This window comes from Brachyhypopomus gauderio, chromosome 16 (assembly GCF_052324685.1).
Source record: "Brachyhypopomus gauderio isolate BG-103 chromosome 16, BGAUD_0.2, whole genome shotgun sequence".
Classification (NCBI taxonomy): Eukaryota; Metazoa; Chordata; class Actinopteri; order Gymnotiformes; family Hypopomidae; genus Brachyhypopomus; species Brachyhypopomus gauderio.
This window is the reverse complement of record NC_135226.1, coordinates 10,688,723-10,705,691: the sequence shown is the minus strand read 5'-3', so window position 1 is coordinate 10,705,691 and position 16,969 is coordinate 10,688,723. Positions and strand designations below refer to the sequence as shown.

Genomic DNA, 16,969 nt, shown 5'->3' with positions numbered 1-16,969 from the left:
TGAGATCACGATTTATTGCTGGCCATTTTTAAACAGTCCATTTCTTCCTTTTCAAGTCCTGTGGGCTTTTGGATGTATGCTTTTGGGTCTTTATCTTGCTGGAGGACCCATGATCTTCGACTCAAACCAAATTTTCTTACACTGGGTGGGACATTTGCTCTAAAATCTCTTGGAAATTTTCCCCAATTTCATGAGTCCTGTGATATGGACGAGGCACCTAGTACCACACACAGCAAAACATAAACATTAAGCAATTACAGAAACCTTTGTTTCCAGTCATCTTAATTATTTTTTTATTTTGTTCTTTTCCACTTAACCTTCTCTTTTCTATTCCGTTGTGTGTGAGTTTTTTGCTGCAACAAAATAATTGACAAGACATGCAGCGGCCGAGGTGTGTGGGAGTATGGGAAGTTTCTCAATCTCAATCTCTCTCTCTTTCTCTGTGTGTGTTTGTGTGTGGTTTGAGCCAGATTGTGTGTGTGTGTGTGTGTGTGTGCGTGCGTGCGCGCGCACATTAAACTGAATACCAAGACTTAAGGATGAGAGGAGTTCGTGATATGTTACTTTCTCCAGTAACATAACACGATACTGACCCTATTTTCATTGGCTGTTAAAGCTACATCTGTCAGCGCTCTCGTTCCTCGGGCATCTCACCGGAGAAGTCTCAGAATTTTGTGCAAAACAGTGGAGCTCAGGGACCTGGTCTGCGAGTTCATGACGGCTTTTCAATTTAGCTTCAGCGTCCCGCGTTAGTAGCCTACGAAATATGCACTTTCCACCCAACAGCAAGCGAAGACTGTTTTTTTGGCGATCGACTCTGAACTGTTTCTCGTGAGTTAATCAATATCTTTAAAACAGTATTCTGGACGACAATTGTTTCTCTCTTTTGATTCGGTGGCCTTAGAAAAAAGAGTTAGTCTAACGCGGAATAGCCTACTTGTGGCAGGTAAGGCTTTCAGTACATTCGTAAATCATCCTTGTGACATCCCTATCTGGAAAAATTTACTTATTTTTATTCATTGATTTACTATTATTTGTGGTAATTCGACATACGCCTATTACAAATGCATTTCACACAATATAAAATTCCGTGTCTGAACCGTACTCTGCTAGAACGAGCTATTTTCAGAGGCTTTTTGAGGCATTTGTAAGAGAATTGTAAGAGAACCTTATAGAAATGTTGTATGACCCTGACTGAATGGGAACTTGTTGGATCCGTGCACTTTGTTCATTTTGGTCCCCCTGACATAAATGCTATGACCTAGAGGCAAGCAAGTTACAATATCGGCGTTATCACATCGCGGCGTCTACAAACTTCGCCGCTAGATCATAGCAGTGGCCATCTGCGAACTTTGAACGCGACACAAAGATGCAAGCATACTCTCACATGTGGTTCTGCGTGCGAGCGCGAGTTGGGCACACACTTAATTCTAGATGTTTCTGATGCCTGAGAGGAACCAGAGGAACAGTGTTTAAAGTGACCCTAAACAGTACGGCTATTTTACAAGGATGCACATAATAGGAGGGTTAACTGAAAATGCAGTTTTTCTGAAAAGTTTAGAATTAACTCTTAGTGTTATTTATAGTTTTGGTAACCTCTGAATTAATGAGTGGTTGAAACTGCTTTATTATGTATGTATGTATGTATGTATGTATCTCTCTCTCTCATCTCTCTCTCTCAACTCTCTCTCTCACAACTTTTTTCAGTGATATTGTTTTGTGGAATTTTTTGTAATGACTGTTCCCCTTTTAACCCGCACGGCAAATGCTGAACGTGGGGGTAAATGATGAGTCTAAAGACTCCCTGTGAAGAAAAAATAGAAACTGGGCAGAAAGATACAAGACAGCATCTGGAAAAATTTAATATAGGTCTCCACCAATCCAAGAAAAACCCTGTTATTGAATAATCGTCTGCAGACAGCTCCTTTAAATATAGCTCTTTTTATTTGTATGATTTTTTACTAAAGGTTTTGGACTGTGGAAGGGGTTGTTGCTGGTGAACTGGTAAAAGCTTTAGCTTTACCTCTGTTTTAAATTGTGTTTTATATCCACACTCCTTTCTTGGCTGCTTCTACACATTGTGTATATTGCCAAAATATTTGCAGGCTCAAGTGTTCCCACCCTAATATTTTATACTGTCATAGGCCTACTGTACAACGTACAGGAGAAGGTTACTAGCTATACTATTAGTCAAGTAGTCAAGTTGTAGAAGTTATTTATTTGTTTTTCAGTTTGTTTGGAGCTTCAGCTAAATTAAGTGTAGTTTAAAGCCATTACAGGATTCTGCTATTGTGTTTAGACACGTCTGTGACCTTTACTGAATATGTTTTAAAACTTTAATTTTTGTTTAAATACAGTAATATCTATTTACTCTGAGTTTGCAAAAACCACTGATGATTCATAAATGGTGACACTAACTTCCTGTCATCATCATTACTCTTCATCCCCAGTAGTACGTAGTGCTTTGACAATGTTTTGCCACTTGATCTTATCTTGGGGCTGATGTTCAGATTAACCATGTGAAAGATTATACTGCCCAGCAGTTGTTCAGCTACAGGTGTTCTTTGTGTAACCACTTGAGTGGTTGAATTAATTGCTCATAGCTGTGGAAGGCTTCTATCTTACATTTACTTATAGGGCATTTAGAAGACACTGTTATCCAGAGTGACTTACAAAGTGCTTTGAATCTGTTCACAGAATTCATACTAGATAGTAGCACATATAGGTCAAAATTTAAGGGTATCCCTTGAACAAGACTACTACTAAACTACAGGAATCAATGCCATGACCTGCAACGGGGTGAGAGAAGCAGCAAACAAAATAAATGGTGCTTGATTTATGTAGTAACTGAGTTCTGCAGGTCACACAGTGTCAGTTTATAGCAGGTAAACAGCCCTTTCATCATATCTACATTCTTTTTCCATTATTAAGACATCAGTTGAGAGGATTGTTGGGATATTGTTCGTCCTTTAGAAAGGAAAAGTTCAGGACTAGAAAGGAGAAGTTCAGGACACAGATACATTTTTATTAAGGGTGTAATGATTCATTTTAACAATGATTCATGATTCATGGTTGCTGATGTGATTCAAGAACGATAATGGTTCATTTAGAACAGGGATGTTAAAGTCAAATGCACCGAGGGCCAAAAAACCAAATTTGCTACAAGCCAAGGGCCGGACTGGTTCAATGTTTATTAAAACATATTGAAATGATTGCACATAGCCTATTGAACCAAGACCTAACACAGTGTTTATTATTTATTGCTTAAATGAATAAAGCAATATTTTCTTATGGATCTGTCAGTAATTTCAAGTGAAAACATTTTTCAACAAGCAAACAGATAAAAACAAACTTCCTTCAAAGAAAACATGTTCTGTAAGGTACATTAAATGAATAAAGTAATAAAGGTTTGAAAAGTGCTGGAATTTAGGCTAAAGTACTTGAAAATGCTTGAAATTGTAATTACTTCGTTTCACAACAAATATCTATTCCAGGACGAAATTCCATGGACGAAACATGAGAGAACGTGAAGACGTTAAGATTGGGCGTTTTGAAAATAAACAACCATTAAATAATGTGAATAAAAAGCGAATTATTTCGAATCATTTCGAATAGATGTATAAATATTTAACTTAATTAAGTTTAACGTGCTGGTGCGCGCAAAGTTACAAAATTCGAGAGGTGCACGACCTCGTAAATCGACAGCACGCGACGCCCTAGCCCACGGGCGGAGCCACTGCGATTACGTCATTTTCGCAGAGCGGACCCTCGCCGCTTGTGTGCACTGCAGTGACTTCGCGGGCTACCGTTGCATTGTGGGGAATGTAGTGTTTGTGCATGCAAAACACCAGCGGGCGGCTGTGGCCTGCGGGCCAGTTCTAATAGTAATTAAATATCATCCAGGGGGCCATAGATAATCAATTCGAGGGCCGGATCTGGCCCGCGGGCCTTGACTTTGACATATGTGATTTAGAACAATATGGTCCAAAATGATTTATTGACGTGAAATTGATTCAGTAGCTTTTTAGCCAAAAAATCAACCAATGTGACTGTGTAATAAATACTTGGATACTAGACAGTGCAGGTGAAGTTTCCTAGATTCCTGTTGTTTATTATAAGGGAAGTGGGTATAAATTAATTATGGATATAGACAAACAAGTAAACAACAATGAATGGCAAATGCATTCACATTTTCTTTGAATAAAGTGCAACAAACACTTCAGGTTGAATTAACAGGAGGTTAAGCTTTTATGGTCTCATTTTCAATATTCATTAAATTTAATAAAGTTATGTGCAACCAACATTTCAACAGCAGATTGTCCTGCTATTTCTTTTGTTTTTCAATATAAAAATAATACAACATTAATATAAAAATAAAGTGCAAGAAAATGTTGCCTTTCTTTCTCTTTGGGTGAAGGAATCACCAAACAGTGCATCTAAAGCTTACATCTTACAAGGAGGTGACTCACTTGGAGCTACAATATAATAATTGTGTTTTTAAATAGTTATGTTTCTTATTTCTCATTAATACAACAACAATCATTTGTTGGTATCACATGAAACTCACCCGTGGTCGCTTCCTTGAATCCTGACAGCTTCGTGCTTGAGCTTCCTTCATGTTCCTCCTGATTTCTCATTGCTTGCATCTATTGATATAAGAATGTGTGAACTGTTCATGTCTGTGCTGTAAGACTGCACACAGACCTAGAGGAAGACTAAAGAACAAATGAGAGTTCAGACAAGACAAAAAATAGGAGAACAGAACAGAGGAAAAGGGAGAGCTACATGGTGGCACACTTCTGCCTCAAGAAGAAGTTTGGCAGTTAGACCTGTTCTCTGTCCTCTTTTTCCAGGTAGGGTGGTGCCTTAAATTGTGGGTCCAATGTTGATGCTGTTTAAAGAATAAGAATATTGCATTGGATTACAATTAAGTTGACCTGACATTGCCAGTGACCACCTCCTCATACAGAAAATAATCAGATTAAACTTTAATGTTTTTATTAAAGAAATTTAGCTCAGCAGTGCCGTGAACTAAGACTTGTATTGCAAATATTTTGTTTACTTTTCCATATGAAAAAAACTCAAATGCAAATAAATTCAGAAGTGTGACATTTTACAAATTAATAGTCTATAAAAGTAGATTAGATTAGATTAAACTTTATTGTCATTGCCATAGTACAGGTACTGGACAACGAAATGCAGTTTAGTATCTAACCAGTAGTGCAAATGAGCAGAAAGTGCAATAGTACATGAGCAGGTAGTGAATAAATAGATAGTTTAGGGCAGGTATCACCAAATGGCGGACCGCGGTCCGGATCCGGACCCGAACGCCGTCCTGTCCGGACCCAATCACATGAGTGTTTGAGTGTTACGTTCGCCCCCCCCGCTCAACAACTTTCGTTCGCCACCGCGGACCCGGACCTAAGGTCTGAGCTATCTGCCAAAAATGGACCGCAGAAAGATTTAATTGATTACCCCTGGTTTAGGGTATAAATACAATATATATCTATACAATAGATATGTATATGGAGTGTGCAGTACAGTTGGGCTGTTGGACTGTAGCAGCAGTATTGCTTTTTAGCGGTATAAAGTGCAGATATGGTATAATAGAGGATATATATAGGGTGGGGAACTGTCAGAGCCCTCTACGCCCTCTCAGAGGGCCTAAAATATTCTTAATACATTATATATATAATTATCCAATTTTATTTTATCTACTTACAGTTTTACAATCGACATCTAAAAAATTACAAAAATATAAGCAAATGAATTATTCACCCATGTCTATTCAATCTGTGTTGGAAGGTGAGGGGTTAAGTGGAAGCCTGTGAGCCTGTGTCTCCCCCTATCAGGACTGTGATGCCCGCTGTTCGTATTACAGAGGGCCTGGCAGTTATAATTCAGCGCAATACCAAGTTTCAAATGACAGTAAAATTGACCAATCATATCTTCCCTCTTAGTGGGCGGGCTTAACTGTATGATAATTTCCGCCCGCTGTGGCGACGCTAGCTGTCGTTAGCATCACCGCTAGCTAGTTTCGATTCAGTCCTTTGACGTCCTCATTTACATATTCCGTTTCCGAGAACCACGGAGCTATGAAAACTTATTTTGTTTGGAAACTTATTTTGCTTAACAAGTTATCTAGTACAAATGTTATTGTTTATTGCGTTTCTAAAGCTATACTGTCGTCTCGGTTTGCAGTTTATTAGGAGAGGGAAAAAAATTTTCGGGGGGGGGATAGCGGGCCCAGGTTTAATGGTCACGGTTCGCTACTGATATATATATATATATATATATATATATATATATATATATATATATATATATATATATATATATATATATATATATATACACACACACAAGTTGGGAAGTGTATGGAAAATTGAGGTTAGGGACATATGGTAGGTAAAGGGGGGCGAGTAAGCAGTCACCTAGGGGAGGTGTGAGGGGTAGCCGGAGGAAGGGCATGAATGTGTTGCAGAGTTCAGAAAGGAGACAGCCGTTGGAAAGAAGCTGCTCCTGAATCTGCTAGTTCGGGAACGGAGAGCCCTGTATCTTCTCCCAGATGGTAGAAGGGCAAACAGTCTGTGGCTGGGGTGAGAGCTGTCCTGGGTAATTTTGCGAGCCTTCTGCCAGCATCTCTTGTGATGTATGGTCTCAATGGTGGGGAGTGAGGAGGCAGTGATGCGCTGGGCCATTTTCACAATTCTCTGGAGTGACTTCCGGTCCGCCACAGTGTAGCTGCCATACCATACCGAGATGCAGTTGGTGAGGATGCTCTCAATAGTGCAGCGGTAAAAGTTCACCAGGATCTGAGGGGACAGCTGAGCCTTCCTCAGCCTCAGCCAATAAAAGAATTATTTTTTAATAAGGGTTGAGGTGTTGAGGGTCCAAGAGAGGTCCTCGGAAATGTGGACACCAAGGAACTTAAAGCTGGTGACACGCTCAACCTCCACCCCATGAATATGGATGGGGGTGTGTGCTCCACCTAGTGTTGTCAAAAAAATCGATATATCGATATGTATCGATACTGAACATTCTGAAACGGTACAATACTCGTTTCTCTTAAGTATCGATTCTTTTTACATAAAATGCGCTTTCATTTGAGCCACCCAAGCTGCCGTAATGCACAGGACAGTTTGTAATGCTAAAATGGCAGCTAAAGCAAACGCAGTGCTGTTGGATTCGAAGCAGATACAGATGGAAAACCGAAGGACATGAACAAGCCAGTTTGCAAGCGGTGCTTTTGGAACATTTCAACGAAGGGCGCTAAAGCCTGGTTGAGTGACCATAGCGCTCGACTCCGGCCACCTCGCGCGAAACTCCGCGAGCGGTGGAGGCGTTTATACTTTCCGCTTTGCAGTGTTGTCCGAAACTAATATGTGGTAGTATAAAAGAGACACCCCTCAACAAAAGGGGAATGAACACTTACCTGACGAATTTTAATGCTGCTTTGTGTTTCAGGTTTGAAGGTGCTGGAATGTAGGCTAGAGTACTTGAAAATGCTTGAAATTGTAACTACTTCGTTTCACAACAAATATCTGTCTGACTGAACAGTTCACTTGCATTACGTTAACAAATACGAGCCTCTTGTAATTCCAGGACGAAACATAAGAGAACGTGAAGACGTTAAGATTGGGCGTTTTGAAAATAAACAACCATTAAATAATGTGTTTGTTAGTCTTGATCAGCTGTTTATGTTTAACTCCTTGATGTGTTTATATTCCCATGTGACCAGTCTTTCCTTGTAAGTCAATTTCTGGTATTCATTGTTGCGAGAGTTGTATGTTCTGTTCCCCGTGTTTGTTATCGGATCTGCCCTTGGTGTTTAACTTTGATCATTGTATGTTCAGGGTTTGGTCCTTTCGATTAGATTTGTTTCGAGTTGTTTCGCAGATCATCATATGTTTGGTTTTGTACTCTTTATTGAGTCAACGCGTTATTGTTTCCTGATGGTTCGTTAGTGAAGTTAGTTGATTTCGCCAGGTCTGTTTTGCGTTAGTCCGGTTTATTGTATTGTCCTTTTTGAATGCGTTTGTTTGTTTACTGTTTGTGTAATAACTCGTTCATATTTTTGTATTCCTTGTCGTGTCTGAGAGGTGTTGGGTAACTACTCTGTGTACTATTGTTCACTCAAGGAGCTTTACCATTGCATTCGCAGTATTTCGTTGTCTGAAGCTCTGAGTGTTAATGTAAATGAAATGCCTCGCCATTCAAGAACGATTCGAGCCGATCAGGTTAGGAGACTGGAGGAAACTCCTACTCCTACCAATAAATCTGACTCTCAGCAGCATCTGTGTCCTTCTCCTAGTTCTTGCATGTTACATCCACCTTATAAAGGTGTATGAACCCTGCAAACATGACTTTGTTCATTGCGCTGAGGCGCGGCACGCGCAAAGTTACAAAATTCGAGAGGTGCACGACCTCGCGTGCGCCGCGCTTCAGCGCGATGAACAAAGTCATGTTTGCAGGGTTCATACACCTTGTGGAATTCAAACACTTGTATGTCACTTTCAAGATCCATTTCAATATTTCCCAGCACGAGCAAAGACATTTCGTCAGACGTTCAAAAGATGTCCACTGAAAAGCCAGAATGAAAGTTTTTGCGACGTCTTTTTTGAACGTCTATTGCTGCCGTTCAGTTGCAGTTTTTGCACGTCCACTGACATCCAATAAAGGTCCTAGTCAGACGTTCAGATAGAAAACTCGTCATAGACGTCCATGTTAAGGTTAAGGTCCTAGTCACACTGTCAGATTTTGAACCAGTTTTGAACGTCCACCAGACATGCAAAATGGGTCTGGACTGACCGACGTGATACAGACATGATTTTAACGTCTTTCTGATATCGCATGTTTGTTGGGATAAGTTAAATATTTATACATATACTCGAAATTATTTGCTTTTTTATCACATTATTTAATGGTTGTTTATTTTCAAAACGCCCAATTTAACGTATTCACGTTCTCTCATGTTTCGTCCTGGAATTACAAGAGGCTCGTATTTGTTAACGTCATATAAGTGAACTGATCAGTCAGACAGCTATTTGTTGTGAAATGAAGTTACACTTTCAAGCATTTTTAAACACAAAGCAACATTAATTTGTTTGTTTATAAAAAAAATAAAAAGGCTTTAAAACGGAAATTAGCAGAGTATCTGACTTTGGTATCGAAAATGGTATCGAATTTCAATATTTTTTTAAGTATCGTATCGAAGTTGTAATTCTTAGTATCGTGACAAGCCTAGCTCCACCTTTAATTTTCCTAAAGTCTACAATAAGTTCCTTGGTCTTCTTGGTGTTGAGAATCAGGTTGTTAGTGTTGCACCATTCTGCTAGGTGCTGGACCTCTTCTCTGTAGGCCGACTCATCGTTGTTGCTGATGCAGCCAATCACCGTTGTGTCATCTGCAAACTTAACTATTGTGTTGGAGTCATGTATAGGTATGCAGTCATAGGTGAAAAGAGAGTATAGCAGAGGGCTCAGCACGCAGCCCTGTGGGACACGGGTGTTGAGGACGAGAGTTGAGGAGGTGTGGTTCTGTAATCTGACATGTTGGGGTCTGTTTGTTAGAAAGTCCAGTAACCAGTTGCTGAGGGAGGTGTTAGGAGGTAGTTTGGAGCGGACAATGGTGTTAAATGCCGAGGTAAAATCCACGAACAGCATTCTCACATAGGTGTTGCTTTTGTCAAGGCTGGAGTGTAGTGCCGTGGAAATAGCGTCCTCCGTACTCCTATTCTTGCGATAGGCGAACTGTAGTGGGTCCAGTGTAGGTGGCAGACAGGTTTTGAGGTGGGCCAGGACCAGTCTTTCAAAGCACTTCTTAATAGTAGGGGTGAGTGCAACAGGACGGTGTAATGCTGCTTGCGCAGCGGAGCGAGGGGACGGACACAATTGCTGAGATGAGCGAGATTTAATAAAGGGAATACCGAAATCAGGGTCAAACAGAAAAGCATTGGTCAAGTCCGATAAGGAATCCGAACATAAAACACTTAGCGACATACTGAACACTAGGAAATGAAACACGGGAAAACGCAGACGACTGAAACGAACAAATAACACAGGGCAACTGGGCAGCAAACAGGAAGTACTCACAAGAACAGGATAACCACGCATAAAGCACAAACCAATAGATAGACAAAACCACGGATAACTAGACTGGGGAAATACTGGGACTTATATACAATGAAACTAAACTAGGGACAGGTGACGGCAATGACAGAGGGGCATGGTACAAACAAGGAATCACGGAGACAAACGAGCAGGGCGGGATAAACAAGCAAGGAGCACAGGCAAGAGGGAACCCGGAGTGACAGCTAAGGGAGGGGGCGAGGCCATACGTGACAGACGGAAGTCATTAGGGCTGACTGCACTGGAATGTTTCGGCACTGGCACAATACAGGTGGTTTTAAAGCACATGGGGACATCTTTTTATTTTATTTTATTTAACCCTTGTTTAACCAGGAAAAAGTCCCATTGAGCCACAATGGCTCTTCTTCCAGGGAGTCCTGGCCAAGAGTGGCAGGTAGCAAGTTAAATATTTAAAATAAAAAATACAAAAGACACAGGACAGAACTGCAAGAGGACTGAAGACAAGACAAAAACCAAACTACAAAATCAAATAAAGAAATAAAATATGAATGAAACTAAAACATGCAACATACACTAAGGAAAAAGAAAACAACTAAAACAAGACAATTCTCATAAACACAACTGACAATACATTTACATAAATACAGAAATAGACTCATGAACATCATATTTAAAAGCAATGGCAATGCTCTATAAGAGTTGTTTTTAAGAGGTTTTTAAAAATATTGACAGGAGGAAGTGTCTCTAAATGCAATGTGTTCTGGAGTTCAATCCAGGCATATGCCGCATAGTGTGAGAAGGATGTCTTGCCCAATTCAGTCCTTATTGAGGGTACAATTAATAATAACTTATTTGTTGACCTTAAACTGTATGTACTAGTGTGTAAAGAAAGCAATGTTGAGATATATTGTGGCAAGTTACCCAATAATGCTTTCAAAGTAAAAGTCAGAAAGTAAAACTTTCTTCTAAAAGAGAGAGAGGGCCATTGCACCATATAAGCAAGCAGTGATGAGTCCTATTTGCTGTTCCTGTAATAAAACGCAGAGCAGAGTGATATAAAACATCCAGCTTTTTCAATAGCAATTGTGAAGAATGCATATAAATTATATCACCATAGTCTAATACTGATAAGAATGTGCTCTCTACTAACCTTTTTCTTGCTTTGTATGGGAAACACTTTCTTTGTCTAAAATAAAATCCTAGTTTCATCTAATCCTAGTCCATCTGCTTGCACCAGTGTGTAGGTACCATGCTAAATCAGCAGGTGGCAGTACCACTGGCAACACATTGAACAAGCTTGCTTTGACGGAAGTAAGAGTGTGTCTACAGTTCAGGTGTTTAAATACCCTGAACAGCCATTCATCTCTCTCTCTCTGGTTTGACTGACACCGAGGTTAGACCTATTAAAGAGAGGCTCCGTCATTTCTCTCTCTCCGGTTTTCTTTGAGAACACGCAAACTTTGTAACGACTAACGGCAAACAGCTGAAAGTCATACTACTTCATTAACGAGCCCGAGTTACGGTGCAATCTAACCAGCAACCGATCAACGTTACCGCGACAACAGATTCACGGAACTACTTCAGTTAAGCTTGATGACGCGGCCACACGGACTGAAACAAAGGCGATCAATTCCCTGTTGTTAAACCGTGAACGAGACTCTCATTCCCAGAAGGACGATTGGACGAACACACCTGGACGTCGCTTTTTATCAACGAGGAAACCACCCAAAACCCTCAGCACATGAGACTCTTACCGCTGGGCATAGTTTATCAAAGGGCAAAGTTACTTGAACTGTGGAGTTAACTAAGTTTTCTGTTAATACATTCCGAATGTGTTTAACTTTATTTTCATAGTCTTCATCAAGAATTGTATATACAAAGTTCTCTTTGCTGTGCATGCCACCATCTTTTATTTATCTGATTAATGGACAACTTGTAGTCTTCCCCATTCTCAGACACACCACATTAATTTTTAGTTATTAAGCCAGCGCCATTACTCTTTGTTCTGACCACGTTGGAATAAACCAGCTGAGCTCATTAACATAGTCGTGCTGCTCTACTGTTTAAAGTCGGTGCCATTTTAGTTGATTTGTTCTCCATAGGAGAACTGAAACTACAATCCCCGCCTCCTCACACGCGCACAAGCGCGTGCACACATTACACTCTTCCCCTTTTTACACACACACACACACACACACACACACACACACAATAGATGCTGAGTCTTCACTGTAAATATACTGATCCTTGTTGATGCCGTTTGTTTTAGAATAGTTGGTTTTAAATAAATGTATCATTTATTTTCACCAAATTGTCTGTGTTGATGTCATTCAAAAGTGGTTGTTGCCAAAACCTCCAAAGAATTCATAGTTAAATCCTTCAGATACCAAACCATTAATTACCCATAGTTGATAACTAAATGTTATGGTTCTGGTATAATTAGAATATGAGACTGATTCTAAATTAATGAGACTGATTAATAATTAAGGTAAAACAAATTATATCTACTTTAAAGGATTAGTAGGTGAAACCCCTACAAGTGACAGGTTGAAGATGTCAGTCAGCACCCCACTCAGCTGCTCTGCACATACCCTGAGTATACGTCTGGGGGTGCCATCAGGGCCAGCCGCCTTCTGTGTACTGATCCGGCTCAGTGCAGCGCACACGTCTGTAGGGGAAACAGTGAGAGGCTGGTGGTCATTAGTGGACCCACTTTTGATGGCCACCTCCTGATTGTCCCTGTTGAAACGGGCATAGAACCTGTTCAGTTCATCAGAGAAGGTGATGTCACTGGCTTGAGGAGCAGGGTTGGTGGATTTGTAGTCTGTGATGGCCTGGATGCCTTGCCACATGCGACGAGGGTCGGTGCTATTCATGAAGTGTTCTTCAATCCTCAGCTTGTGATTGCGCTTGGCCTCCTTGATGCCCCTTTTCAGCGCAGCCCTGGATGAGCTGTAAGCTTGAACGTCACCTGATCTGAAAGCGGTGTCGCGAACCTCCCTCTTCATCCATGGCTTCTGATTAGGGAAAGTAATTATATTTTTGAGGGTGGTGACACTGTTGACCTGAGTATTTATATAGTCCAGCATTTATGTCTATATGGGAGTCACGTGTAGCAAGGGTGGCAAACACACTCCAGTCTGTGTGTTCAAACTGGTGTTGTAGTGCAGTATCAGCTCCCTCTGGCCACACTTTGACTGTCTTCACTGTAGGTTTCACACGTTTGATGAGAGGTGTGTATTTGGGGAGCAGGTACAATGAGACGTGGGCGGACTGACCAAGGTGGGGGAGGGGGACGGCTTTGTAGGCATCTGCTATATTTGTATAAACATGGTCCAAAGTTTTGTCACCTCTTGTGGGGCAGGAGACATGTTGGTGGAATTTGGGGAGAACAGTCTTCAGGTGTGAGTGGTTAAAGTCACCTGCAATAATGAAGGCTGCCTCCGGATGTAGAGACTGTTGTTTGCAGATGGCTGCATGCAGTTCTTTCATTGCCTCCTTAGAATTAGCATCCGGTGGTACATAGGCTGCAGATACGATAGTAGATGTAAATTCCCTGGGCATATAGAAAGGTCGACACTTGATCATGAGATGCTCAAAGTTAGCAGAGCAGTGACTCTCAATGATAACAGTGTCCGTGCACCAAGCGCTGTTCACGTAAATGCATACACCACCACCTCTGTTTTTACCGGAGCCATCCGCTGTTCTATCCGCTCGGAGGATGTAGCACCCAGTTAGCTCGATGGCACTATCAGGGATGCTGCTGTTGAGCCATGTTTCAACGAAGATCAGCATGTTGCAATCTCTGATCTATCTGTTGGTGGTGATATGCAGTCGAAGTTCATCCATTTTGTTCGCCAGGGACCGAACATTTGCGAGAAAAATGCTGGGTAGAGACAGCCTGTGAGGCGTTAGCTTTAGCCGAGCTCTTAGCCCACCTAGTTTTCCCCGCCTTTGTTTACGGTCTCGACGCTGTCTGTGAGTCCTTCCGGTCGGCTTAGCCGGGTGTCCTGCGTACCTCCGGAGTGAGCCACAGATTGTCGATAAAGTTGTTGCAGGCATAAGGCTGGATGTCCAAAAGTTGTTGTCGGCTGTATGTGATGTCCTCTAGACTGATCATGATGAGTAGACTCGTGATAAGCAGAAAAATAACTACTAATTTGCAAAAACCGGAGAGACACTGAGCCTCGCGTTGTGCATGCGTCGCTGCACGTGCCGCCACCATGTTGGTAATAAAAGTAAAATGTTAACCAAGCTTAATTTCAATTAAGAGTCCAAATTAATTAAATGTTGAGCACATCTTGAGTGCCATTGTAGAGTGTGAACAGGTCATCGGTCATCACCCTCTTAATCTCTGCAACCAGAGTTCAGTCGTGCTCACATGGCTGTAGGTTTTTCAGCAGTTTTGCTTGAAGAGGAGCAATTACAGAGGGAGTTGGTTGATCTTCCTCACACATCACAGTGGTTACTGGACCCATTACCTGAACAATGTCCTCCATGTTGGCAATATAATTCTCACTCAGCTTGCCTACATCTGTGACCCCCTTTCGCAGGTTATTGTACATCAGAGTTGCCATTATTGACACTTACATTACATTTACAGCATTTAGCTGACACTCTTATCCAGAGTGACTTACAAAGGGCTTTGCATCTGATCACAGAATACATCCTAGGTAATAGTACGGATAGGCCAGAATTCAAGATACTATTGAGTCAGACTACTACTAAACTACAGTAGTCAATGTCATTACCTAGTGTTTTAGGGTCCTAGGTTAGACATTTGCCAAAGAAGCGCAGATAACCATAGACAGACATACAACAGCTTCACATCAATCTTAATACCTTCGTACAATGCAGCAATAACCTTTTCTGAGAAGTGTGGTCGGTTCAGCATCTGTTACTGTGGCTCCAATATATATATATATATATATATATATATATATATATCACTGTTAGTAATGGGTGTGGATGTGTGTTTGTGTGTGTGTGTGTGTGTGTGTGTGTGTGTGTGTGCATGTAATGTGTTGCAGTGACCTGTGGCAGGTTCTGATGGTGCTGACCATCCTGTGTGTGGCCCTTCAGTTACTGGGCACTGCTCGCCAGTTCAGGTGAGACCATGCTTAAAGTGCTTCCGTAATCCAAAATACCAAAGGTAAATGATCATTCATTCAGTGTACCACTGTGTTATAGTGTGACTGTTCCTTTAAGAGTGGAAAAGGAGGTTGTGCCACAGCAGAAGCCAGTAGTCATTTTGTTTTCTGGAAAGAAGATCCATTCTCTGTAAAACTCCTCATTAGATTTACCAACAAAGGGTAAATCTGGCACCTAAAGTGTTAATGCTTCAAATCAACTCAAATATACTGCACCCTTGGTATGCGGAGTGAGGTTTGTAATAATTAACTGATTTTGTAAAAGACGCAAAGTTGTGCTTGTGTTGGCTCAATATATTCGTATATTTGTTCCTCAATCGGTTTGTATTTGTATTACTTCTTTGAACTAGTGAAACTATAAGTATCTTTCTTTGTATGTTTTTTCTTTATCCTATTGTTTTTACACACACACACACACACACATATATATATATATGAGGGGTGGGACTCGATTAGAAACATGAATCTAATTAATTAGAAGATTTGTAATTAATTAATCGAAATTTATCGCATTTTAAATTAAAAAAATTTATTAAATTCATTTCAGTATTTAACCTGAGAAATATTATGAATGAATCAGTGAACATAAGCATAAACTTCAACATCCCTCTCAACAGAGCAAACAGTTTTCAGAACACTGGAAATTCTGACCAAAAAATTTTGGGAGTTTTGCTCAGGATATTGGAAGAAAAAGAAGAACTGAAGTAAATCAGAAGATGTTTTTTAATACCATTTTAGACTTTTTCTTTCATTTCCCAGGCCTCTGCCACAGCCATAAAATCCTCTGCACAGTCATCTCCATAGTGCCTAGAAGTGGTCTTCTCTGTGCTCAAAGCAAATGACTAGATCCTCCATCATCATCTATAGTATGAGCTGTCACACCAAGATAATTCTTGTTGCAAACAGAGGTCCAGTGGTCCCTAGTCAGAGCCACATTTGTGGCGCTCTTCACAATAATCTGTGTTACTTCCCTTTCCTCATCATACAGCTGCTGGATTTTCTTTGACATTGTCTTTCTGGATGGCAGTTCGTAACTTGCATCAGCTGACGCAATTTGCAGCGCTTCTTCTAAGCCTTTATCTTCGACCACATCGAGCGATCTACAGTCCACAGCAATCCATCTCACCAGTGAATTGCTCAATTTGTCTGACGTGGACTTTGACTTTTTGTTTCTTAATTTGAACCCCGACTTGTGGTCGAGTGTTGACTGGCGACACTGTTTGCACGTACTAGGAATACATTTAACAGCTAAGTTATTACTGACCTGTGCGTTAGCCCCAACATGTTTTGTGTTGAGGTAGTAACCAAGGGTGGAAGTGCTCCTGTGATAAGCGAGCTGCTTCCTGCATAAAGTGCAAATAACAATATTTTTGTTTGTACTTCCATCTGGAAGTTTGTTATATTTAAATTTCCCATCCACCAGCATAGCCTCTTCAGTCATCTCCATCATGCTCATCTTATTGTGCGTCCATATAATCTGTATGCCTGGAACTCGTACACTGAGAAACATTCCACAGTGCAAAAGTGTCTCATGCGTTAAAATGTGTTAATTTTTTTAGTTCGTTATTTTCCCTGTAATGAATTACCATATTTTCCAGACTATAAGCCACTACTTTTTTCCCCACTATTTGAACCATGCGGCTTATTCAAGTTCCTCGGGGTCCACATTTCTGAGGATCTCACCTGGTCACTGAACACATCCCACATCATCAGGAAAGCACAGCAAAG

The 16,969-nt window shown here is 40.8% G+C and overlaps 1 protein-coding gene across 2 annotated transcripts in view; it reads left to right on the top strand.

Annotated features, from left to right (window-relative positions):
• Window positions 1-533: 533 nt before the first annotated feature.
• gal3st2 (galactose-3-O-sulfotransferase 2) overlaps window positions 534-16,969 on the top strand; it is a 31,117-nt gene continuing 14,681 nt past the window's right edge. The window contains exons 1-2 of one of the 2 annotated variants that reach the window (XM_076977200.1): window positions 534-831; window positions 15,122-15,199. In XM_076977200.1, coding sequence (XP_076833315.1) covers window positions 767-831; window positions 15,122-15,199 — 143 coding nt within the window. In that variant the 5' untranslated portion in view covers window positions 534-766. Of the gene's footprint in view, window positions 947-15,121; window positions 15,200-16,969 lie in introns of both variants that reach the window. The other variant, XM_076977201.1, reaches the window with a different exon arrangement.